The 26353-nt window shown below is 42.3% G+C and overlaps 3 protein-coding genes across 6 annotated transcripts in view; all 3 read left to right on the top strand.

The window, feature by feature from the left end:
• The first annotated feature begins 1142 nt into the window (after positions 1–1142).
• ifrd2 (interferon-related developmental regulator 2) lies at positions 1143–10321 on the top strand. Of its 2 annotated transcripts, XM_030784074.1 has the most exons (13): positions 1143–1572; positions 2971–3033; positions 5583–5696; positions 5997–6081; positions 6501–6625; positions 7117–7274; positions 7498–7551; positions 7780–7949; positions 8192–8300; positions 8405–8539; positions 8772–8900; positions 9316–9408; positions 10049–10321. In XM_030784074.1, exons 1-13 carry the CDS (start codon positions 1530–1532, stop codon positions 10127–10129), a joined length of 1359 nt encoding a protein of 452 aa, XP_030639934.1. In that variant the 5' UTR covers positions 1143–1529; the 3' UTR covers positions 10130–10321. The 2 variants fall into 2 exon arrangements, with proteins under 2 accessions (XP_030639934.1, XP_030639935.1); XM_030784075.1 differs by lacking the exon at positions 2971–3033.
• A 1819-nt stretch (positions 10322–12140) lies between these two features.
• Positions 12141–16805, top strand: bcas2 (BCAS2 pre-mRNA processing factor). Its single transcript, XM_030784604.1, has 7 exons — positions 12141–12235; positions 12577–12669; positions 12792–12862; positions 13094–13255; positions 13414–13464; positions 16087–16167; positions 16276–16805. The coding sequence occupies exons 1-7, from the start codon at positions 12143–12145 to the stop codon at positions 16400–16402; spliced, it is 678 nt and encodes a 225-aa protein (XP_030640464.1). The 5' UTR covers positions 12141–12142; the 3' UTR covers positions 16403–16805.
• A 1199-nt stretch (positions 16806–18004) lies between these two features.
• The window catches only part of trim33 (tripartite motif containing 33), an 18940-nt gene continuing 10591 nt past the window's right edge, over positions 18005–26353 (top strand). Inside the window, exons 1-5 of one of the 3 annotated variants that reach the window (XM_030784415.1) lie at positions 18005–18590; positions 23566–23684; positions 23844–23991; positions 24649–24781; positions 25134–25250. In XM_030784415.1, coding sequence (XP_030640275.1) covers positions 18032–18590; positions 23566–23684; positions 23844–23991; positions 24649–24781; positions 25134–25250 — 1076 coding nt within the window. In that variant the 5' untranslated portion in view covers positions 18005–18031. The remainder of the gene's footprint in view (positions 18591–23565; positions 23685–23843; positions 23992–24648; positions 24782–25133; positions 25251–26353) is intronic. The other 2 variants (XM_030784414.1, XM_030784413.1) reach the window with 2 other exon arrangements.

Here is a 26353-nt window from a genome sequence, read left to right as displayed (position 1 = left end):
ACAAGTCTCTAGGGAAATACAAAACACATGACCTTTGTCTGATGTTTTTATGGGAAACATAGAGACACTTGATAAAATAATTTATGCAAAATCCTTGAGTCTTGTGTTGAGCTGCCTCAGTCAGAAGAGGTGAGAATCCTCTAGAATCATCTCCATTATGACACAACTTGTTGCACAAGAGCAGCTCCTTTCTGAATTGTATCAAAGAATGGATGGTCTCCGCTGTCTTTCGTGTATCTCCAGTTCCAGTTTATTGTATGCAGTGTATTGTGCTATGTTTTGAAAGTGTGTGCAACCTTAAGAGATCGAGAAATCTTAATTATCTGAAAACAAAAATCACTCATTACTATATAAAATGTCTTTTTATTTTTGTTTTTAAATGCTGGGCTGATCATCTAACACTTTTGACAGTGCAGTAACACAGGCATGCAATGCAAGGCATGTAGAAGCTATTAAGGAGCCTAAATAAGAAAATGATGTTCATGAGGTAAATCATGAGGACGGTAATCATTTCTATTTCTGAATAGCTTGTTTTTTTCATTAATTGTGAGTGGTTTTCATATGTGATTACAAAGATAATTAAATTAGGGGAATAATATATGAAGGGCTTGCTAAAGTTTACACTGAATTTTTTTTTTTAGGATTTCCAGACAGACAGAAATTGTGATTTAGGTTTGCTTGATGATATGGTCTTCTGCACTCCCCGCCACTGATGTTACCGGAAAGTGGGGGATGACGTACGTCTTTTGTCATGCCATCGCCCCAAATTCAACTCGATGGTAACTCACGTGAATTCGGGAACTCCCGACGTCCCGGAACCCCCTCCCACTAGAATGAAAAACAACGTATTCCTACAAGTTATCAACGTCCATGCATTTCGACAGTTATTTTGGGTCTCAACGTGCTAAACTACAACGCCAAAACTTGTTTTCAAGCCCCACGTCACGACCCAAACATCGCTTAACAGCTGATCGATACTTGGCATTATGGGAGTTGTATGACCATTCCATCCTCAGAGAGCAAAGGTTTATGAGCTAGGATCACCTAATAACTACAATACCCATACCAAACCACAACGTGTGTTTTAAGAGGTGGAGCGTGCCGGGTCTGTGAGCGGTTACTGAGGGGAAGATGGTGGAATCTGCTGCAGCAACGTGCACCATACTCCGTCCTAAACATTTCGAAAAATATTTACCATCACAACCTGGCATTAGATATCGTTTACCTGGTGATAATCATAGATAATACATCCTTTAAAGAGGGCAAAATTTAACATTCCTCGACACAGAAAGTCGACAGCTGACTTTCTTGGCGCTGAAACGTGATTTTTAGGTTAAGAGTTTCGAGAATACTTTTGACAGTTTTGGGATCGTCGCACGGTCGGAAGTCTCGAAATCCAAGGAAGGCCGGTCGCGGCAGTCCGCTGCTTTTTGTGGTCAAGGCGTCAGGGTTCCTGTGCGTTGAGCAGCCATCGTTGGACCCTGCTGTGACTGTAGACGAGCCGTCTTTGGCGCTGACCGACTTACAGCATGCCAAGGAGTAAAAAAGGGAAACGTGTTAGTTCAAGCAAGGGTGAGTTTACATTCAACAGGAAAGCTCCTCAAACACTGTTTGGTTAGGTGACAGACTGCCATCTGTGGTTAATACTGCGAAATAAAATGTTATCTGGAAATTGAGGTTATGATATGGTATAATTTGATCGGACTGCCATATAATCAGCCCAGTCAGCTAAAAGAAATTCTTTATCCCGTCTTTTACACAAATCAGACAAATTTTACGTCGCTCCTTTAAATGACTAACCCTGGATTACCTAAGATTACCAAACTGTCGGTTGCATGCAAGCTTTTGAAATAAGTGTTGAATAGTTTGTAATAATGACGATTATCATTTGTGTTTTCATGTATCAGCCATGACATATGTTCCTCAACGTGTACTCTCGCTAGCTAAGTTACCAAACATGCTGATGTCGCTGCTTTGCGGCTTGTCTTGCCTGGTAAGGCATGCAAATAGATTATCAGATCTTTTTGGCGATCGAATCATGCAGTGGTTCCCTCTTCAAACTTCTCATGTATTACATCTTGCGGTTAAACCCAAATGTCGTTCTCAAATATAACAGTTGTGTATCTCTATGGCATTGCAGGCTTTGTGCTTAATTGAACTCAAAACAGTAGTGTAGAAACACCAAGAGTCAGTTATTTTAAGAGAGCAGGGGATAGTAACCGATCTGGTTTGAAACATGAAAGGTAAAACATATGTCACTCCAGAATATTTTTAGCCAGTCTGTCAAAAAAAAATAAGGAACTTTGGCGTATTTTCAGCTTCTGATCGCTTGACACGTGTGACTTGACGTTACATTTTATATTTTTCTTCGAATACACCTGTTGCATCACCTTACAAAGATTTTCATTCAAGTTTTTGTGTCATGTCATTAAGTACATGACTTCTAATCCACCGTTAGAGGTTGTGGAATGAACCCGTGTTCGCTGGGTGTTCTAGAGTGACGTGGGCGTTGTATATCACGTGCGCGTCCAGTTTGTCCCGCCCGTTGCATGTGCACGGCCTAACTCTCGGGATGAGCGCCGCGCAGCCATACCCAAATGCAAGCTATGCAGAAAGTAGAATGCTCTGCATAAATTACGAGTGGACTTACTAGACTTATAGCCGGTGTGTACACGTGTGTGAGAAACACACGCAGTGTTTAAATATAATTTTTTTTTAAAAAAAATCTGATAAATTAACCACATATTTCAAACAAAGGTACAGACGTTCTCCCAAACACACACGGATCCATTCTGTGGCATGCATTGTAGTATGCACTGTAATTACATATTTTAGGAGCAGGCCTACACCTTGCGTGGTAGAGCATTTTTTTTGTGGTGGGAAAGGCACTTTTTGAGTGGAGGAGGAGAAAAGGGACAAAGGTTTTCTGGATCGTCTAATGGTCTCTTCCTCCATCGTCGACTTGTCCAGGCTCTCTTCGAGAAGAGGTGCTACATCTGCAGCTGTCTGCCAAGACTGCTCTATCCCGTCAAGGTAGCGTGACCTTCGACCATAGCCCATAATCATAACTTTTCTTAATGTTCCACTTCGTTCCTCTCTGTCTGTAGAGGGGATGATCCAGCTTTGCCATTCCAGTCAGACCCGCTGTTTGGATCATTAATACTGACCACCAACATTTGTCAGACTAACTCTGATCTTCCATCCGGATGGGCCTCCATGCCTGACACGCTCCAACAGCAGAATATTAACCATGCAGGCTTCATGACTTCCTGACCAATCCAAATCCACGGTTAATGCCATGTTCCCATTGGTTAAACTCTATTGTCTCCTTACGTGCCAATCCAGTTTCAGCACTGCTTTCATTTCAGCATGTCTGCATGGCTCATTTCTTCATTTCTCATCGGTGAGCTCGGACTGAGAAATAGAAAAAGCCTCAGTTTAAAGACTGGCATTTGCTTTCACTCTCTACAGTCACTGTGTGTGTGTGTGTGTGTGGTCAGTCTGTTACCACTCAGTCTGTCTCCTCTCACTCATTAAAAATGTGGAACACAGAGAAAATTTGGGACAGTTTACACAGCACACTCTACAGCTTTTTTGACCGTTTTTGTTTTTTCTTTTTTCTTTTTTTTTTTAAATTTTACCAGTCTGGTGTCATTTTCTTGTTAATACGCCTGTCACACGGTGTTCCTCCACCTCGTTCACAGACTGTGCCAGACCAAAGTGCAGGCATTTTTCGGCATTGTTGACCTTTGAGTGGGAAAGCTCTTCGAACCCATTAATCAGCTCATTAAAACCTGTAGTTCCAGGTTTTGATTAAACGTTGCATTCTTCTTTTTAAAGGGCAGCCAAGAGACTACAGTTCTTCAGAACAAATTTGCCTTTCTTTAGAACCCTTCATCATGATTCACATGATCAACGCACATGGTTTGTAGGGTTTGATACTCATAGATATGATATGTCCTTCACACGATGTGCCCTGATTGAGCACTGGAGAGGTTTGTATGGTATTTTGAGAATAGGTATATAGTGGTATCAACACCACATGAATACACCTGGGGGGGGGGGGGGGTGAATAAAACAACAAAAATACAACAAAGAGGAACAACTGACATTTAAAAGAAGCGACCTGAGGCCCCACTATAGCGTCTTGCAGTGAACTTTTTTTTTATATATATATATCCCCTGATCCTCATACAGTAAGTGTAAAGACTCAGGCTATTGTCTCGCTGGATCTCCAGGCTGGGGGGGGGGGCAGGGCTGAACTTTACCCTAGATCAGAACTCTGAGCCTGGGCTGAAAGAGGGAGGAGACCTGGTAGTGGCCAGGCACTGATGGGACTTTACAGGGATGAGGCGTTGTCATTGTTTGTGTATGGACGTAGATGGGTCTTTGTGAATGGCACAACAGACGTGATGGGAAAACTACATGGGGGCTCAGTCATGTGATGTGTGTAGAAGGGTGGAGAGCTACCCTGGAATTCCACTGTGGGATTTTGTGGTCACGTTATTCATGACACGTTAATGGATGGTGATTCAGGATACACAAAAGCTTTAAGATAGAAGTTTTTAGGCGGGAGTGAAGTACTTTGACAGTGATTTTCCCAGACACTATATTACCTAATTATTTTTGATTATTAGTTTGATTTGTCTTGATAGGTTGATGAGGAAGGAATCAGTCTGGTGCAGCAGGTTTGGATGAGGTGGATGGTTAGTGCTAGAATCAGGTTTGTGTAGGACCTGGTGATGGGTTGATTGAAATGTTTGAGGCAGCATAAACCAGTTAAGTGGTGAGAATGGTTTATGGCAGTAGTCTATTGAAGTTGGAATGGTTCAACAGTACTAATGCTGGCTCAGGCTGTTTTTCATTTTTTCTTTTTTGTGTGTGTGTGTGTGTGTGTGTGTCACTAGGGTCTCTGTCAGGGGTCACACGGTTGGTACAGCGTGTTTTTGAGGCCATTGTGTTTATGCTGGAGGAGGTCATTCGGTTTGTCCAAGGTTGTGACCTCAGTCAGAGAGTGTGACAGTGTAAATTTGAAAAGCTGCTGTATTCCCTTTTGTGTTTCCCAGAGCTTCTCCGCCTGAGTGCCTCAAGGCCACCAATTATTATGTATACCACACATTTCTCATTTCTCATGCATTTCTGTACGTGTCAGTGTGAGCTGTTGCCCGTCTGTGTAGGTATGTGCTCACGGCCTAGAGAGTGCGTGCGTGCGTGTGTGTGTGCGTGTGTGTGTGTGTGTGACTGAGGGGAGAGAGAATAGTCTGGGCTCTGTAATAGGAGAGGCCTTCAGGGCCATTGGGAGAGTGTGATAGACATAGACAGCTGAGACTCACCCGCTTTCATCTACACTCACATCTTCTAATTACACACATCTTTTTTTTTTTTTCGTCCTTGTCTTCGCTTTATTTAACTTTCTATTCAGTACAGTGCCATTTTTTCCATTTCTTTTCAGTATAGTACCTTCTCTCTCTCTCTCACTCACTCACTCTCACTCTCTCTCTCTCACACACACAGAGACACACACTCTCTCTCACTCACCTGCTCTCCCTTTTTCTCTCTCTGACCGTGTCTGTCTCCCTCAGGGAGGAATGGGGTGAGAGGAGAGTCAGGAGCGAGCGATGACGACTTTGCCTCTGACATCGTCAGTCACTGCAGCAGCGCCAGTGAAAGTGCTTCTGTCCTGGAGGAGGGAACAGGTGGGTAAACACTCAGACCTAAATTACGCCCACTGCCGTACGCTCCGCCTGTGCAACCTTGGTTTTGGTGGAATTTTTTTTTCAGTGGGAACACACACACGTGTGTCATAACATGATAATTATTTATTTATTTTTTTTAGTGTACCTTAGTATGGGATTGGCTACTTATTGTGCATTCTGCCTCACATAACAGTCCCAAAGAGAACTCTTAACTGATAAATTAGGATAAGAAAAGCTAAAGTACACACACACACACACACACACAGAGTACAGTTATCTGACTGTGTACCAATGCTACAGGTGGGGAGGTGGTGGATGAGCAGACAGCACAGGAAGAAACAGAAGACAAACTAAAACAATGCATCGACAACCTGATGGACAAGAGGTAGGCCTAACTGATCATATTTATACTGTGTCAGAAGTGCCGGTTTATACACACAGGCCCCCTGTGTTTCAGATGGAGAATCAGTTTTAATGGCTGTCGCAGTCAGATCTGGTGTCCTGTCGGCTGTCCGATTCTCTCTTACGCGTATCGATCTCACACAGTTTGACCAGCCTGTAAGAGGCGCATCATATTTTGGTTGGTCGCAAATTGGGAGTGTATAAGGTTCTTGGCGTGTACTCAAATCAGACGACTCCACTGTCTGAAACGTGAGGTTTGGACTGTTGCCGCTCAGTGGCTGTGGAGATGAGATCGCTTAAGTTACTAAGAGTCTCTCAGGAGAAGCGTCGCCACAGTTCGCAAAATAGCTCCCCGCAAACGACTCGCGTGTTAAAACCGCTTTCCCCTTCTTTTTCTCGTAGTGCCAAGACTCGTATGGCGGCCCTGGAGAGCCTGCGACAGGCCTTTTCCTCCAGGCTTCTGTACGACTTTCTGCTGGAGAGACGCTTCACAATCAGTGACTGCCTGGACAGGATCCTTCGCAAAGGTGGGGCGGCTCGGACCCCGGGGGAGAAAGCCAGGACGTGACTGGCTTCTTTATACAGTAAAATAATACAGATATCCATACTGGGAACTGAAGAATACTGTCTTAGAAAGATAGACACAGAGTTACGCAGAAGCTTATGTAACATTTATTATGTCTACATGTGATGTACTGCAGGTTAACTGTAGATTTTTCTGTTGAATATTTGTCTGTCGAGGTTAGTTCTGCAGCTCTCTGCAGATCTAAAAGAAAAAGTTGCGTGTGTTGACACGCATTTATCCCCGGTCATTGCGACGGCTGGTTTTCTCTGTAAAAATAACTCCTCAGTCTGATGTGCTGTTGTCCCAGACCATGCCTCCTACCACCTCATCGTTCCTTTAATGTCCGTGCGTCTTATGAAAAGAATGAATCCCTCTTTAAACTTGTGTTGTAGGTCTTAAGTATAACTCTCTTTTTCTTTCTCTTTTTTTTTTTCCCCCCTCCTCTCGTTGTAGGAGGTGGGGAGGAGCAGGCGGCAGCTGCTACTGTGTGTGCTCTGTTGTGCGTGCAGCTGGGAGGAGGAGAAGAAGCGGAGGAGGGATTTCAGTTACTCCGCCATAGCCTCAGCTCCATCTTGACTGACAGCAGTGCCAGCCTATCTGCTCGTCAGAGCGTGAGTGACAGCCCACAGCTTGGCTCTCTTTAAGTGTCACTGAAGTCATTACTGAAACAGCCAAGTTCCTACTTATGCATCTTCTTTTCGGTAATGTGTTATGTAATTGACAAATGTGCCTCTCTCTCTCTCTCTCTCTCTCTCTCTCTCTCTCTCCCTCTCTCTCCCTCTCTCTCTCCCTCCCTCCCTCTCTCCCTTCTGTTCTACATTTCTCACCTCGTAGTGTGCCAGGGCTCTGGGTATATGCTGCTATATTTCAACAGAAGAAGATGCAGGGGTAAGACTGAGACCAACTCTTTCAAAAATATAAACGCAGCCGCCTACATCATGGTTGTTAACGCTTGTAATAGGATACACACATTGACCATGAATGATCAGTAAAAATGAGAGTATTTCTGTGATTTCAGCTCGTGTATTAGCCAGTACAGTGTCTTCTAAATATAGCGGTATACCATATGATTGAAGCAGTGGTGATTTACAGTTGACGTTTATCTTACTTTGTCAGGACTTGGTGAAGGCTCTGGAGAGCGTGTTCACTTGTGCGTACCCGGTCGGTAACGGTGCTCTACCCACGGTGAAGGCGGGCATGCCAGCGCTCCACACCGCCGCCCTGCAGGCCTGGGCACTGCTTGCCACCCTGTGGCCGGCGTCCCGCGTCGACGGGGTCCTCAACAGGTCACTATTCACCTCCCGTTTCTTCAGCGTCTCCAAGCCCTCTCTCTCATTCACGGCCAACAAACACGACACAAACTCATCAAACCACTCCCCTCTCTGTTTTTTTTTTTTTTTTTTCTTTTTTTTTGTACTCTCTCTCTCTGTCTCCCTTGTTCATTCTTGCTTTTTTTCTTAATCGCTTCTCCTTTTAATTCCTTGTCTTTCTCTTTTTTGTGACATTTCTGTCATTTCTCTGTTTCCAGCCACTTGCCAAGGCTGCAGGCTTGTCTGGAGAGCAACGACGTGCACTTCAGGATCGCCGTCGGAGAGACCATCGCTCTGCTCTTCGAACTGGGCAGAGACATCGACCGAGTGAGTCCAGTCAAGACACGCTCGAGCTTTAGATCGTGTTTTTTTTTAATTTACTTGTTTATTTGTTTATGACGTGTTGAATGTTTGTTTTATTTGCTGTGCAGGACTTTGATTATGACGACTGTGACTCGCTGTGCGACAGCCTGAAGACGCTGGCCACCGACGGTAACAAACACCGCGCCAAAAACGACCGGAGGAAACAGCGCTCCATCTTTAGAGAAGTACTGCAGTACATCGAAGTAAGTCAGAATCGGGTCATCCCGTGACCTCTGACCTCTTGACCCAATTTTTGGACACCCTTACCCGAGCATCTGTTTTAGGTTTCTCATCGGGGTTTTGTTTTAGTTCGGAAGCCTAAAGTGAAATTCCGCTTTCTTACAATTCAGTTTCGTAGCATGTTTTTCATTTAATTCACTTTTATCACTCATTTTCCTCCATTCTCTCCCTTTTACTGTGTCTTTCCTTCTGTAGAATGAAGACTTTTCGGAGGAGAAGATCCGTTTTGGAATTGAGGCGGTGTATATTGACAGCTGGATGCGCAGAAGAATTTACGATGCTTTTAAAGAAGTGCTGGAGTCAGGAGTAAGACACCACCTACAGGTGAGGAGGGGGCATGCAGCAGTACATACACGCTGCTGTCATGGCGGATAAAGTCGGCTAGCCTGCCTCTGTCTGTTTACCAATGACTCACGCAAGCCTGTGCTTCCCGAGTCTAGACCAGTCCTCAGTGATTCACTGCAAACCTGTTTAGGAGGAACAGTTAATAAGCCAGTGTAAAGTCTAAGTCAAATACTGATGCATCAAAAAATGATTAGCTGTTTGAATCATGTGTTCTAATATTATTTTGGATTTAGTCTGATTCACAAATGTGTTTTTTGACAGCGTGTAGTATGACTTCTGTCGTGTCTGTTGGAAATGAAGTTTTGTCGGGTGGTGGTGTTTAATGTTTGATGGGTGTTTAATTTGGCAGTGTTTGATATGACTTGTGTGGGTTTGTTCTGTGTGTGTGCTGTAGTTCAATCCACTGCTGAGGGACATCTTTGAGCTGGGACCTCCCCTGATTCTAGACGCGTCCGTTAAAGCCAGCAGAATCTCCCGCACAGAGAGGGTACGCGCAAACTCTGCGACTACACCTGTGTGTGTGTGTGTGTGCGTGCGCACGCGTGCATGTGTGTGTGTTGCGTGCGCACGCGTGTGTGTGTGTGTTGCGTGCGCACGCGTGTGTGTGTGTGTGCGTGCGCACGTGTGTGTGTGTTCATATATGGAGTATTGTAGAGAATGCGTTAATGAAGTGTACCTCTGTGTGAAGGTTCAGTGGTGGTTTGTTTTATCTCAGAGGTGGGTCTGTTGTGTTTTTACATACTGTGTGAAGGTTCAGTGGTGGTTTGTTTTATCTCAGAGGTGGGTCTGTTGTGTTTTTACATACTGTGTGAAGGTTCAGTGGTGGTTTGTTTTATCTCAGAGGTGGGTCTGTTGTGTTTTTACATACTGTGTGAAGGTTCAGTGGTGGTTTGTTTTATCTCAGAGGTGGGTCTGTTGTGTTTTTACATACTGTGTGAAGGTTCAGTGGTGGTTTGTTTTATCTCAGAGGTGGGTCTGTTGTGTTTTTACATACTGTGTGAAGGTTCAGTGGTGGTTTGTTTTATCTCAGAGGTGTCGTTAACGTTGTGTGTTGTGTTTTTACGTACTGTGTGTAGGTTGGCTCGTTGAATCTAACCTCTTCTCTCTCTCTCCCTTCTCCTCCGCAGCATCTCTTCAACTCTGCTGCGTTCAAAGCTCGGACGAAACTACGGAACAAAGTCCGGGACAAACGTGCTGATGTGATGTGAGGAGACTGAAGGAGGAGAACATGTTTTTTTTTTTTTCGAGAGGAACACTATACCCTAAAAAACCTCTCACTTCACCTGGGATAAAACAAAAAAAAAAGAAAAGTCAATGAAACAGTGGCTGCCAAAACAGGGACGTGACAATGCAAATTGATTGTGTGTGTGTTTGCGGGCGCGATTGTGCATGAGTGTGTGTGTGTGTGTGTGTGTGAGTGTGTGTATGTGATATATTTTCATTTTATTTAACACCACCGAATAGGAAAAAAAAAAAAGAAACTGATGGGGGATCTAAACCTAAATGGACTTATTGTATCTTTATAACAAGTTTTTTTTTTTTTTGTGAGGCTGTATCCAGCGTTTCTGTTAAAATGTTTTACATTCTAATTTATTGAAAGTTGTTTTAAAACAAAAAAAACAATTTTTAAGAAACACATGAAGATCTGTTTACACACCTTACAAAAAGGAAAAACCAATGAAATAAAATCCTTTGTAGTTTTCTATGTATATTTTATATACAGGTTGTCTGTGCATCATTGATCCTGTACATGTATATGTATAACTACATAATACATATGTATGTATCAATAAAAGGTGCCAGACACATCATAGGGGGGTTGGGCATATGGACAATACTTATTTGAAATGAATGAGTTTGAATGACTGTATGACAGACAGGATTATGTACCCAAAGGGTAAAACTAATCTAATGCATCATAGACTTTCAATAAAATATTATACTGGTACTGTGTATTTTTATCTGTGTTCTTCGACTTCTGAACGTCGGGGGAGAAATCAGGGGGATTTGGTGTCACATGAGTCTGCTTCTAGTTTTGTCACTGATGCCTCAGGGAAAGCAGAAATATCTCAGTAAGACAAAGTATGTGTCAAACTGACTGCATATTTTAGACAAATTGTTACAGAATCATCTGACAATGTAGGAATGACACGAGAAAAGAGACAGATATCTAGTTCTTGTGCTGTGTGTGTTGAGCATAGAAATCTCTACCGGATACAAGCTTAGACAGACACTGCGGACCTGGGATACGTAACCAAACATTACCAAACTACTTTCACTGTGATTCAAGGGTGAAGGCAGGGCTGCTGTGAATGAATGCAGTGTATAGTAAATGTTCCTATGTCTGTTGATAACTGTTATATAGCCTAAAGTTGTTAACGTTCAGATGATTTATGTCAGGAACATGCAGTAGGTGATTTGTTATTTTGTTAACAGGAGATGGCCCATTGGTCACTGACACAACTATATAGAGTGTATAGGGGGGTGGCAGGTCAACAAGGGGGTTGCATTTTGGTCATTTTGCTAGCAAGGGGGATGGCATCCCCCTACAAATCGCTTACTGGGAACAAGCGCACATAGTTCTCAGTGTCACAGCACTGTGATCAGGCCTAATTGGTGCAGTTTGAATTCCCCGGGTGCAGAGGAATGCTGCCCTCTGCTCCTGCGTCTGCTGTGTGTTCACTACTGGTGTGTTGGATGGGTTAAATGCAGAGACAAATTCACTGCTCGCTGTTCACAGTGTGTGTGTGCAATCACAGAGACTTAACTTATGTAATGAAGAAAACAAAAAAATTGTATACAGAATGGAGTACACCCCGACGTTCAACAGTGAAAATGAAATGGATAGTTTTTTCTGCAGTGTGTGAAATGTTTTGAAACATCAGAACTCACTCACTCACTCACTCACTCACTCACTCACTCACTCACTCACTCACTCACTCATTATCTAAGCCGCTTATCCTGATTAGGGTCGCGGGGGGTGCTGGAGCCTATCCCAGCGCTCATAGGGCGAAAGGCAGGGAAACACCCTGGACAGGTGAACACCAGAACTGGTTATTTAAATGTTTTACGGTATTTTGAATAGATGTAAAAATACACGAATCCCCCCCCCCCCTTTCTGCTCCGCAACAACAGGGGGCGCCAGGTCATTTATTTACGGAAAAATAGAAAAGTCCATTTCCTGTTTCAGTTCGCATGCCGTTTCTGTAGTGAGAAAAGACATGGCTGGAACATCATCTGTAGCAGGAGAGGTCTTTGTTGATGCTCTCCCATACTTTGACCAAGGTTATGATGCTGCTGGTGTTAGAGAAGCAGTAAGTAAAATCAATTTGAATTTACGTCTCTGATAAGTCAACGTAAACTTTGTTTACAGATTGACCCGAATCGCTTTACGTTATTAGCAAACTAGCTTGGCTAGTCGCATTAAATCAGCTTACACGAATCGCTGTCACAACAAACTAAGTTAATGGTAGTGTAGAATTTGAGAGTCTTTGTTTAGGTTATTATATACTTCAGAGGCTTCAGTCCCGACTGCAGTTTGGACTCACCTGTCAATTTCTGTTCATATCGTCACATTTAGCTACTTTGCTAAGCGAGCTCAGAAAAACTGCAAGTGGGCCTTTATCCGCTTGATTACTTGTTCTGTTTTCTCAAGGCTGCAGCTCTGGTTGAGGAAGAGACACGGAGATACAGACCTACAAAAAATTACCTGAGTTACCTGCCAACGCCTGATTTCTCGGCTTTCGAAGTAAGCGTTTTAATATGTTTTTCAACTGTAAAGTTACTTGTAGAACTTTACTCGACCGCACATGAAGCCTGTGAGTGATGCTACGTCAGTGTAAGCATAAATATGTCATTTGCTCTCATCAGACAGAGATCATGCGAAATGAGTTTGAGAGACTTGCTGCTCGACAACCAATGGAGCTTCTTAGCATGAAAAGGTAAAGTCGTCGTAGTGGTTTTAAATCGCTGGAGTTTTCATCGTGAACGTAGGGGCAACGTACTAGTTATACATAAGTAATCATTTATCTTAAGTAGTTTAGATCATATGATGGAACACTTTTCACATCTGACATGTATATAGACATGTACTGCACAAGAAATAGGAACCAGCTTTGTTTATAGTTTTTCATACTTTGCGGTTTTACTATTTGTTTTCATCACTCGTGCAGATATGAGCTACCAGCACCCTCATCTGGGCAGAAAAACGACATCACCGCTTGGCAGGATAGTGTGAATAACTCCATGGCCCAACTGGAACACCAGGCTGTTCGCATTGAGAACCTGGAGCTCATGGCTGAGTATGGAACAAATGCATGGAAGGTTTACAATGAGTGAGTAACCGTTCAGTTCTCTTTGCCAGTTTTTTTCTTGTTCGTGAATATTAAATCCTTACTTAACGAATACAACTGTTATGATCAAAACAGATGCAGTGTTGTGTGGGATGTTCTTATCAGTTGGGCTTAATTTGTAAATGTATGTTATCTGACAGTAATTTGGCCTTCATGATCGAGTCCGCTCAGAAAGAACTACAGAAGTATAGGTGAGTAAACAGTTCCATTTAGCTGCTCCTCTGGGAGAGAGAACATGATCTGTAATAACTATGATTAAAACAAAAAAAACATATTTGTATTTACATGTGTGACTTTGAGAGTAAAATAAATGAACTTATAGCACAGATTTAAAATGTGTGTGTGCGTGCGTGCGTGTGTGTAGCCGTTTTTGTAGCCGTCATATGCACTACGGACTGTGTCCACAGAATCAGGTTCGCATTATGTCTGAAGTTGCCCTTTCACACATGTAGCACGCAACAGGAGATTGTCTGTGTCTTATGCGTTCTCACTTACTTGAAATACTCCGTTTTTATGATGTGTTGTTCATGAATGATTCGTTCATTTTGAACTAATCTTTTGCATGAGTAACAAGTCATCTAAGTGAGTGATTCTTTCATTTTTTCCCTGGGCCGCACATGCTTCATTCATGAGCGGGTCTTTCAAGACTGTGTCTTCCATTCACTTATCACATAACTGCTGCACAGGCTCAGTGTAAGAATGGCCGATTCATTCACGACTCATGACTACGAGTCTTTAGGTCCTGAGTCTCTCGTTCACTTATCACATGGCTGTTGTGCAGGCTCAGTGTAAGAACGACTGATTCATTCACGACTCATGACTACAAGTCTTTAGGTCCTGAGTCTCTCGTTCACTTATCACATGGCTGCTGGGCAGGCTCAGTGTAGGAAGGAGTGATTCGTTCACGACTCATGACTACGAGTCTTTAGGTCCTGAGTCTCTCGTTCACTTATCACATGGCTGCTGGGCAGGCTCAGTGTAGGAAGGAGTGACTCGTTCATGATTCATAACCACGCGTCTTCGGGTCCTGAGCCTCTCATTCACTCGTCACAAAACCGCTGTGCAGGCTCAGTGTAGGAAGGAGTGATTCGTTCATGATTCATAACCACGCGTCTTTGGGTCCTGAGCCTCTCATTCACTCGTCACAAAACCACTGTGCAGGCTCAGTGTAGGAAGGAGTGATTCGTTCATGATTCATAACCACGGATCTTCGGGTCCTGAGCCTCTCATTCACTCGTCACATAACCGCTGCGCAGGCTCAGTGTAGGAAGGAGTGATTCGTTCACGACTCATAACTATGGGTCTTTGGGTCGTTTGTTCATAGTCACGTGGTAACAGCAGTAACATGACCAATGCTATTATTACTGGCCAGGAGAGCTATCTAACGTTAGCTGGATAGCTAACGCTAGCTATGTAGCTATTGAATGGATGTTTAATTTGTCTTTCCGTTGGAACAAGTTCATACACTATGGGTCCTAAGTGACCAGGTAGGCTAAAGTGAATAGCTATCGCAGAATGATAGTTTTTTTTATTGATAGGCACAGTGCTCTCGTACGGGCAAATTAAGTAATCAGTCATTTCAGCTGAATAACTCAGTAGGCTATGGTTCAAAAGGTTGCTAAAGAGCTTAACAAAAGTGAACTTGTGTATTATACTGTACCAAGTGAAACAAATCATGTTGCTCTTAGTGTTTGAGAACTGTCTTTCTGTGATCACTCAGATGACAGCTATAGTGCCACACTAGTTCCAGTGAGTGAAATGAACGAATGATTAGAAAAAAGATTCATTCATTTTACTGAACGAGATTCAAAGATATGAGTCAGTAAAAAGATCCGAACTTCCCATCACTACTCCGTTTGGTTTAGGGAAGGGGTGGCGCCTGGATAGAGGAGGCAGGACATGACGCAAAAAGTACGCTGCGAAAATCGTCCTCGTATAAGATACCCTGTAAGTACACAATGGCTGTGTCCGAAATGGCATACTAGCGTACTGCATACTACATACTAGCCTAGTATACACTGCGTACTGCACACTACTCCACACGCTAGTATGCAGTATGGTACAATTATGAGACGTTTCGTGTAGTGCACTACACTACATTGCCATTGTCGCCGTCCGCCATGTTTTTTGAAAATTTTCAGAAAGTTAGAGGTTACCACGTTGCATCATGGGATGCAGTAGGCAGCGAAGTGAGCTCGGGATGTATACTAGAAATTTTCGCCAGAGTAGTACATCATCCGGGTAACTGTAGTGTACTGCAAACTTTGTATTTTTCACGTACTGCATACTACATACTACTTTTACGTCATAATTAGTATGCGAGTAGTATGTAGTATGCCATTTCGGACACAGCCTTCCTCTTCACGCGGATGTTTATATTCTTCCGGTTTCGCGCCAGTCGCATGTTAGAAACGTCATCAACACGCCCACTTTCTCGCTGTGCATTCCACGGACTGTAGTCCGCTCTATTCGCACATGGACTCAATCGAACACACAACGGACTTTGCACTAGGGGGCTAGTACAATAAAATCCGTTTAGGATACGATCTGACTGATTCAGACATTTGCGTTCACACATACAGCCACTCCGGTCAGAGTCTAGATTATTTTGAGGTTGCAGTGCATGTGTGAAAGGGGCTTGTGTGTCTGCTTTAAATAACCTTGCTCTGAAAAGGTCAGTACCCAGAACAGTTTTACACTTGCAACTTTGTAATGTAATGGAAACTGGTATTTAAAATGGAAAAATGTTTGATCTCCTCCAATTTTCTAAAACCCATTGGAAAAATATTTTATTTTATTTTTTTTTTATACAGAAAGCAGATTCAAGACCTAAACTGGCAACGGAAGAACGATCAGTTGGCAGGTGGAGGCAAACTCAGAGAGCTCGAGTCCAAGTGAGTTCTGCAAATTTGTACATCTCGATTGATTTCTCTGACCGGGCATTGTTTGCAGTTTGGCCCTGATCCTGTACTTAATCGTTTGTTTGTTTGGTTTTTTTCCAGTTGGGTGTCCCTGGTGAGTAAGAATTACGAGATTGAGCGTGCCATTGTGCAGCTGGAGAACGAAGTGGCACAGCTGAAGCAGCAGCAGGGAGATGAGAATAAAGAGAATATTAGACAGGATTTCTAGAGGCACGAACAAACACGGAGTCTGGGGATCTGCAGCACTGGACATTTAGACATACTGAAAGAGCTAAAAGGATGCATCTGACGATGGACCTTAGAACACGAGCTAGGTAGTGGAATGTGTCTCTACTTTCCTCCACTGAAGAGTGAAGACTGAGCAAGGACTGTAGCTTTCAGAGCTGAAACAGACACAATGTTTCTGTGCCAGCAAACGTCTATGTTGATGGACAAATATTCATTTTCATGATTTTCTTTTCTACTTTAGCTGTTTCTTTTTTTCTTTCTTTCTTTTTTGTAAGTTTGCAAATGTGGTATTTTAACTAATTTTCTCAAAATGTGGTGCATCTCAATGTCCCAAGCTTGTAGTGTTTTTTATTTCAATAAAATACTCCTTTTTATTTCGATAAGACTCTGTGATTTGCCTTTATTGTAGTCACATAAGGGTATGAATAATATCCTCCATAGAATGGCGTATATAATGCCCCCCACCCCCACCCCAACCCACCCCCGTCTTTCCCTCTTACATGTTTACGTCCCTGTGCCAAATTTATATGCAAGATCATGCATTTTTGAATATGTGAGCTGGATGCTGGATATGTTTTTTGTATATGCAGACTGAAACATTAAGGCAGACAAACCTCTGGACAGCGGAGTCAATGCTAGACTTGACACAATGCAGAGTTACACAGGAGGCAGAACATTTATACTTTATGAAAGACCTCTTTCAATCAGACATTCAAAACAGCGCCAAAAGGTCATAGTTATATACATAAACAATTTTAAAATGAAGAGAAACAGAGAAAACAGTACATTAATGAATACATAAATGCAAGAGTGGAAAAATAACTATGGAAAAATATTCAGAAATATAGAAATTACAAAAAGAAATCCATAGATGAAAGCAAAGATATATATTGATATTTACTTTTCTTAACGATTCATTTGATCAAGGAAATGTATTTTATTACTGGCTGACGGCACTGGCCGCAATTCATTATGGTGTCTCATAAATCTTTTCATATCTCTTTTGCAAACATATGATTCGATTCTTTTCTGTGTTTAACGTACTGTCGAATAATTTTGTACATTTTCCCCCATTAGTTCCTCAGTTGTATATTATTTAATCATTTGTCTTTTTATTCTCAAACCATTTATTAACCAGTTTATAACCCTTGTTAATAAATACTCATCGCCCTCTGGAACTTGATCGAAAGTTAGTACAATACGTGAAGTCGAAATGGAAAAAAGTGGATTAGAGATTAACAAACTGTCTGTCGTAACTTTGATTTTATTCGTGATTTGTTTTATTTGCCTTAATTGATTATCTCTGCATTGATTTCTATTAGTCGATGTATCAATTAGTGGTAATTTAATTAATTTTCTTTCGTATCTAAATTCTTTATTCTTTATAATTACAGTACAACACATTTGTTTTCAGTTGAAACCATGGGATAACTTATCAATGCAGAAATTCTATTTTGGTTAATTAAGTATCTACCTAATTCATCGCTTGCCCGTAACAAGGCCATTCTGCCTAGTGCTCCATGGCCGACGGCCATGATTGCGTAATGACATCAGACCTACAGAATTTTGTCAGTACGTTGGACGTCAGGCGGTTCAAAGAGGAAGGAAGATGGCGGACAACAAAGGCGAGGGAGATACGGAGGGGTCTGTTAGCATGGACGAAGTACCTCAGGGGGAACCTACTGTAGACTCACCACCGAAAGATCCGAGTGCTGTTATCGTGATAGAACCAGAAGCTAAAGAGAAGAGTGACGGACAGTCTCAAGAAAATGTCCACCAGGTACCGACAGCCAGTACCAGCGGAGGAGGCGACGGCTGTGTGTCCGCTAGTGGAGGAGATGGGAGTGCTAACGTTAGTAGTGGTAGTCCAAATGGAAACACCAATGTCGAGGCCACAGAGCCGCCGAGTTCTGGTGACAACGCTACGGGGACTTCTCCTGCTCTCGCTACCGAAATGTCACCGCCTCCACTAACTTCAGCATCTGCTCCTGCCGCCCCATTAAACCTTTTGGATACGTGCGCTGTGTGTAAACAAAGTCTTCAAAATCGCGACTGTGAACCTAAACTATTACCTTGTCTGCATTCATTTTGTTTGAAATGCATTCCACAACCAGAGCGGCAAATCACCGTACAGGTCCCTGGGCCGCATGGTCAAGACACACATATCGGTAAGTGTTTGAGGAATACTCGAGAAGTAACCAGAAAGCTACATTAGTCAACTGAGATAACGCTAAACGTATTCTACTACACGTAGACACCCTTGTTTTTCAAGGTAGAAGCAGTTTATCTACTCAACACCCCAAAATGACAAGGTTGTTGGCTAAGTTGAGTGTAATGGATATAACCACCTAGTCAGGGTTTTTTTTATATTCACCCGAGCCAGTCATTCTTAGCTCTGTCAAGGATAAACACTGTAAGTAGGATAGCTTTGCTAAGCTAATGTTAGTTTATTAGCTAACAAGATATCCATGCTAGCAATACAAGCTAGTTTACCGTGCGCTAAATCTGTGAGCACATTAGCATAACACCACCAGTCGTAACATTCGTCCTGCTAGTTTGCCTCAAAACTCCTTACTTGTGTGCCTAATCAGTTGTAGATAGTATCTCTCTTAATGAAATGTGTTAAATATACGTGTCTCTAATATCATTCTTACACTGGTGCCCTGTGACGTTTCAGAATGTCATCAAATCAATACTTGTTATGCTTGGGACCAGTGCTTACACAACTAACGCTGCTGGTGAGGACGCTTAATTTGAGGATAGATTCTTAATGACGAGACCATTGATGCGATGACATTTGGCTGATCAGATATGCGTGTCTCACAAAATAAATAATAAGGCAGTCTAAACGTTGAGTCGCCGAGCTCTAACGTAGGACCTATGTTCAGGTCACCTCAGTAGTATCAGTTAAACTCAGTATTGGTTTAGATATATCGATGGTTTAGGTGAAAATATTTGCGCCCAGAGAAGGACACCCACAGTGGTTCTTTGCATCTGTGTCTAACACTCCGAGCCTATGAATGACCAGTTTTTAGACCAGCCGTGTATGAGCTGAAAGATCCCGTTCAGAGCAAACAAGGATGGTAGTCAACAGTTCTTTCCAATTGCTTTCATAATTGTTCAAGAGTTTTGCTTACATTTACCCCAGCGAGAGGCTGAGTTGACAGGGCCAAAATATTGTCATTTTTCACGCCAACGCTCTTTTGCAATGTGCTGCCTTTTGGTGAGGCATTTTTATGCTTTCTTAATCAAAACATCTGATTATCTTCTGCCATGGGTCTGAATCTGTCTCTGTATGGTAGAGTATAGTGTGTCATTTCACAGACTATGGAACAGTTGAAATGGGAAAGTTCAGTTTTAAACTGGATTAACTGGATAGAGTTTCGTAGACACAGACATGTATACCCTTGTTTATCAGCCATTGCTTGATCTAACTGATCAGAATTCCTTTGACATTAATGCTTCTTCACATCTGAGCCCTAAAAGGAGGCAGATTTGTCATTGGAGGCATGTCGATTATGAACTGTTTTAGTGAAAATCAGTCCGTTCAAACACTCAGGCCAGCCAAATGGCTACTTATTAATTGGATAAAACCATGAGGTTATTTTGATGGAATTCTTCTCCTTTTTCTTTTGAATGGGCTTTCTTTGCTTCCGCTCTCAGAATTATATTCCCTTCTCTGAATCATCATTACTGTGAATGTTTTGCAATCAGTAGCAGCTCTGAGGAACACTCCAAGTGTGTTCCTACGTAGTGTGTTCCCTCGTTCAGATAAAAACTAATGCAGACTGGTTCGGATGGTTTGATTGAATTTTATTTAACTTAAGACAAAAAGTAGCTAATTAAGATTTTTAGAGAGCCATAATCTTAAGGTATGACAGCCTGTTCTGGATTGAGGTGTGTTACTTGCTTAACGTATGTCCTCTCTGGTAAAAGTGTTCCTTTAGGTTATGTGATAGTAGGTAGATCACCTCTCTTTCTGTACTGCTAATGATGCTGTAGTTTCCACTCCCATTTCACATTACATGGAACTTAAAGAGCCTGGGCCCTTCACTCATGATTTCTGAGTGTTGTCGTGGGTTATGAGTAAAGTATCATCCAAATTAGGATTTTTTTTTATGAAGTAATTTCATTGGTCGCTGACATGCAGCGTGTCCTAAACTCAGTTAGAGACCTTTCGCAAAGCAAATGTTTCTGGGTTAGCAGCGATGCAACATTTTTACCAGGCCATTTATGGAAAGACAGATGATGTTGTCATTCTTCACTGCTTTGCTCCAGCTGTGTGTTTTGATATGTACCTCTCAGTAATACTCGCATGGAAGAAGATACCTTAGCATTTAAAATGCTGTATAATGGCATGATTGTGTTACCATCCTAGTTCAAAAGTTGTTCATTTATTTATGTACTAAAACATATGGTATTCATAAAAGATTTAAAAGGCCCAAATTATTCCTTGTCCTATTTAGAAGATTGTGGACATTAATTGGACTAGGGGTTGTTTATTGGTACCGAGATTGAGTTTTCTATGGATCTTTGGGAATTTGACATTATCCTAAGTGGAAGTGACATTTTTATAAAGGCACTTTCAGATTTAATACACTGGCAGCTGTCACACTGCCTGTCTGGTTAACTTGGGGACATATTGATTTTTCACTTTATGTTTGCCCCATCATGGCAAATGTGGATCTTCAGCTGTAAAGTGGCTCTTTACTCCACTGAAGGCTTTAACCACTTCCCAATTTTTGAATTTTGCTGCTTGCATATCAGTCTCTCTCTCTCTCTCCGGCGTTTTAATGCATTTAGTGAACAGCCCGTTAAGATCTTTTTGCACCAATTGCCAGTGAATTTCCAAGCATTGAAATATGAATATGTAGGATATTGGATGAGAGGCTTGCTTAAGTGTCCCACCATTGGTTCACCATTGGTTCAGATGAACTCATCACACAAGCTCAACCTTCATTCACACCTTAGAGCAGCAAAAGGGCCATTCAGAGACTTGACACTTTGTTCAAGTGTTGCACAGCATCACTTTTATGATTTCCCTCACAGCTAATTAATCGCACTCATCCAGTCTAGACATTAAAAGCAAAACGATTGTTCCGCATCAGTGTGGAGGGTTTTCATTCCTACAATATAGTGTTCAAAAAAACACATTAATGCTATAAACCATGCTTTCTAGTTAGTGGTGTTCTCCATCACTATCAGTAGTGCTTTTTAGTGTCGTTGTAATTTGCCTTGGTAATTTTTGGAGGTTTACTTTATGGCCTTCCAGTGGATTGTTTTAGCAGTAGGAGTGTTATGTTGAAGTACTTTCCATTGGATGAGATTAAAGGCCCAGCCAACTGTAATAGCATTTCACGTCCCATCGGTCCCTACAGTAAGAGAGCAGGGGAGCGTTTTTTTGGTTTTGTTTTGTTTTGTTTTTTTTGAGGGTACAGTGAAATGGTGGTACAAAGCTTTGATTTGATTCTGAGATGCCTTTATACGCTTGTAGACGTGGCTCGAGACAGAATGTTTTAGTTTGTTTCGAACAGAAATTGTGTCTTTTGCATGACAGTATAACACACTTATCATGTGATTCAGTTGAAAATGGTCTCTTATCACCGCAGTAATTTTTCTATGATCTCAGCTGAAATGCAGTTTCCAGAGAGGTTGAAGCAGTTACTCATAAAGCATGATGAAATGAATTGTTTTATGGTAAATGACTTAGATAAGGGTGTTGCACAAAAATCCTGGCTTAATCAAGCAGGAGTAGTCCTCTCCGTCTACACCATGTCCAGTATTCAAATCCGATTGGTCAAGTCAGATAAGTCAGTATCTTACAGTGGGGTGATGGATTCTTTGCTTTGAAACCGAAGAACGTATTCTAATTAGAAAAAAAAATATGCAAAATCTCTTCCAGCTGAAACAGCAAGGGATTGAAATGGGAAAATTGACGTATTTAAACATTTTCTGTGTTGATATGTGCTGTTTTTTTCCAAGCAAACAGCCAGTCAGTACATTGTTTAATGGACCAAACATCACATTGTTAAATGGGGCCAGTTAGGTGTAGCCCATACTTTTTTCTTGGCAACACAGTTAACAGTTAACACAGTTTGCAGTTAACTTGTAATAAACTGTAATCTATGGCAGAGGTTTGGGGTTTTTTGGGGGGCTGGGTTAGTTGAGACAGTACTGATTTGCAGTGAGTAGGCATTGTCAGGGTGGCCTGACTCGCTTTAGCACAGAGAGAACACAGAGCTGCAGTGGCACTGCACTCAGATTAAAAACGGCTTAGTTCACTCCACCATCCCTCTCCAGCTGAACCCACAGGCCAATCATTATCAGACTTTTACAGCTGGGGCTTAGAAAAACTGGCTGAGTGCAGTTAGAGCCGGTGCAGACCAGCTCAAACCAGATTGGACTGGTTCCTGCTGCAGCCCGTTATGTGGTGGGGGAAGTGAATTGATGGGCTGTCAGAGAGATTAGTTTTGTGAGTGGTTAGGGTGAAGAGGGGGAGGGGTAAATGGGGGTTTGAGGGGGAGGGGTGCATCATTATTTTTAATATCTTTTAAAACTGAGAATAATCCATGCTTGTAATCACTGCATTGTAGCTTGAGCACTGATTGGTTCCTTCATTGATAAGTAGGATGGCATAAGCAGGACACCATGATTTGGAGGGAAAGAAAAAGGCACCAGGCATAAATTAAATACGTTAACCATGAAGCAGGTCATCTGAGTTAATGTGTTACGCAGTTTGTCTTACAGTGTGCAAGACCTCTGAATGGTGATTATTTCATTTCTTTCATGAATCAGTTATTCATCATGAACTCATCAGCAAATCCTTTTCAGCATCACTTGTATCTAAGCGACACACATGAAATGTTGCTGTATACATTTAATTTCAGTGGAATGTGACAATAGGCTCCATAGCAGTAGAAGTCAGGAACAGAACTGTCTCAGACTGAACAAGATAATAGTTTTACTTATTAAAATATCTTTCTTTCTTTCGCTTGTTGTTCCTCTGAGCTGCTGCTCTCAGGATCTACCATGTGTGGGACTGTGTTTCCAGATGTTTCTTGTCTTGTCAAACCTTCATGTGTTTCTTCTCTGGTCTCCCTCTTTCTTTCTTTCTTTCTCTCTTTTTTTCCCTCCCAACTCTAGTGAACGTCATGCGCTGTACCGTATGTCACCAGGATTACAAACAGACAGACATAGTGGACAATTACTTTGTCAAGGACACTACAGAGGCTTCAAATACCTCCGTTGAAAACTCTGCACAGGTGAATGAACTGGATCTATAAAGTCATTTTAGTTTGGATATTAATAACACAAGTCTAGCATTTGATTCACATGAATATTAATAACACAAGTCTAGCATTTGATACACATGAATGTTCTTATGCTGTTTTTGTTTTTATTTTTGTTTTGTTTTTTTGCAGGTTTGTACCAGTTGTGAAGACAATGCTAGTGCTATAGGTTTCTGCGTGGAATGTGGAGAGTGGCTGTGTAAAACCTGCATTGAGGCCCATCAAAGGGTGAAGTTCACCAAGGACCATAAAATCCGCAAAAAAGAAGAAGTCTCGTCTGGTAAGCCCAGGGGTTGTGGACACAGAAAGTAATGTTGGTGGTCGCGTAGCTGTTGACTTTAAAACCCGTTTCCCCTAAAAACACACTTTATGCGTCAGGCGATGATGCTGCATAATGGCTGAATTGTTCAGTGTGTTGAGTTTCTGTAGATAAAAGTTGCGTTTGAGAAATGACACGAGTTTGAACAGAAAGAGCGCTAGATTGGCATGCGTTATGTGGGAATGTTGGCATCGTAGTGTGTGTGTGTGTGTCCATATGGGCGCTGTTTTCAATCCTTACTCCATGTTTGAGGTTAGGGTTGGTCTCTCAGTTTTGCAGCTGTACATCTGATTGCAGTTTTGTTGCCATGGCAACAAGCAGAGTCAATTTGGAGCGAGCCAGTCGCTAAACCCGTCATGTTTTCATTAGCGCTAACTTGCTTACCGAGCGCCCCCCCCCCCCCCCCCCCCCCCCCCCGCCTTTTTTTTTTTTTTTTTTTCCCAAGTCGAATTTGTTCCACCTGCACGAAGCGCAACAAGCATGCGGCCGTTCCGGCGCGGCCGTCGAGAGGTTTATTTTTCGAGGAAAAACAAACACGCCAACCAAGGTTAAAAAGAGAGGAGAGTTAAAACAGCCAAAAAAAAAAAGGATCGCTGACCCGTTTGTGTCCCTTTGCAGACTCTGTGGGAGCGTCAGGGCAGAGGCCAGTGTTCTGTCCTGTGCATAAGCAGGAGGCTCTGAAGCTCTTCTGTGAGACCTGTGACACTCTGACCTGCCGTGACTGCCAGCTATTGGAGCACAAAGAACACAGGTCCGTGTGTGTTTTTGTTTGTTTGTGTTTGTGTGTGGGGGGGGGGGGGGGGGGGGGGTTTGGGTTTTTTTTTTTTTGGGGTCTTCTCTGCAAAGCACCTTACAATAGAGAGACATCAGAGTCACCCTCATAATCATTATTTTCTAATTGACTTTATTTGGAATGAGGTCAGGTTAATACTAGCTGTGTAGTGTTCGGTAACACACAAGCCAGTTTTTGTAGTGTGTACGCTTTTTAGCCCTCGCTGTTAACGTGTGAATCTGGGCATTCGAAAATTAGAGGTGCTCCAGTCTCTTATGTGGAGGCTTCTCTCTCTTTCTCACTCTCTCTCTCTCTCCCTCTCTCTATGCAGGTACCAGTTCCTGGAGGAGGCCTTCCAGAACCAGAAGGGGATTATTGAGACCTTCATGGCCAAACTTCAGGAGAAGAAAAACTTTGTACAGTTTTCTGCTTCTCAGGTGCAAAGCAGGTGGGCTCGTTTTATCAATATCAGTGTCTACACACAGCGTAGCATAACTACATTCAGTTGATCGCTTCTGTTTGTTTCAAACAGGAATTTCAGTCAGCTGTCCTCTAATTGTCCTCCAGTCCTGAACCTTACATGAGTTCTTTGACAAGCTCCCACCAGACAGCACTTGCAGTGTTGGTCAACAGGGTGGTTTTCTCTCTCATCTTCTGAGAATATTAGCATTGGATCATCAGGGCTTTTTTTAAGTCATGAAATCTAGTAATGTCTCAATGTTTCTGAGTGATCAATAAGTAACATTTCCTCACTCTGTGCTATATATGAATTGGGGAGGGGGGTGTTATGTGAAGTTTCCTTTCTTTGTGTAAGAAGGTATGAACCATGAAACAGCAACACTGATTCCCAGTGTTAACCCTGGAGTCGACCTTTAGTCCTTGGGACATGCTGTAACAATCTGAATATCTGATGTGTAAGGCTAAGCATTTTACACTTGGTGCTCCTCTAAATCTGCTACGTATACAGAAGTTATGATTTCAACCAAACAGTGTTTGTTTTTTTTTCTTAGAATCTTTTTCTCACTGACTTTGGCCTTCAATGATGGTTTATATCGGCATTTTCCTGTGATTGTGAAACACTTGGAAGATTTTCCATGTTACTTGGCTGTTGAGATTGGATGAGGAGGGTTTACTTTCAGACTACCTTTCTTTAAGGAAGCAAAAATCCAAGCAAAATGAGTCAGCTGCTCACATGGCGTGGTTTTTTGCTGGGGGTTTTCGGGAAGTAACTTGCTTGTCGGGCCAAACAACATCCCTCAGTCAGACAGGTCTGGAGAGCAGACAGTGGACATTTTTGTTCCCACCAGCCACTGACAGGCTTGATTCAACCATGCTAAACGTTGACCTTTTTTTTTTTTTTTTTTTGGGAGGGTTCAATCAAAAATGTATAAGATCAGCAGTCTGGGGAAACCTGTGAAGCACCAGACGCTGGTTCATAATGGAGCTCAGAACATTTTCTCAGCCTGCTGAGGTCATAGAAAAACACAGTCCTTTGAATTGATCGGTGATTGAGTGTTTCACGTGCAGCGGACTCGGGGGAAGCATCCTTTA

The sequence above is a fragment of the Chanos chanos genome, chromosome 9 (assembly GCF_902362185.1).
Source record: "Chanos chanos chromosome 9, fChaCha1.1, whole genome shotgun sequence".
In the NCBI taxonomy this organism is placed as follows: domain Eukaryota; kingdom Metazoa; phylum Chordata; class Actinopteri; order Gonorynchiformes; family Chanidae; genus Chanos; species Chanos chanos.
The sequence above is the reverse complement of the archived record's forward strand: the minus strand, read 5'-3'. Positions and strand labels throughout refer to the sequence as shown.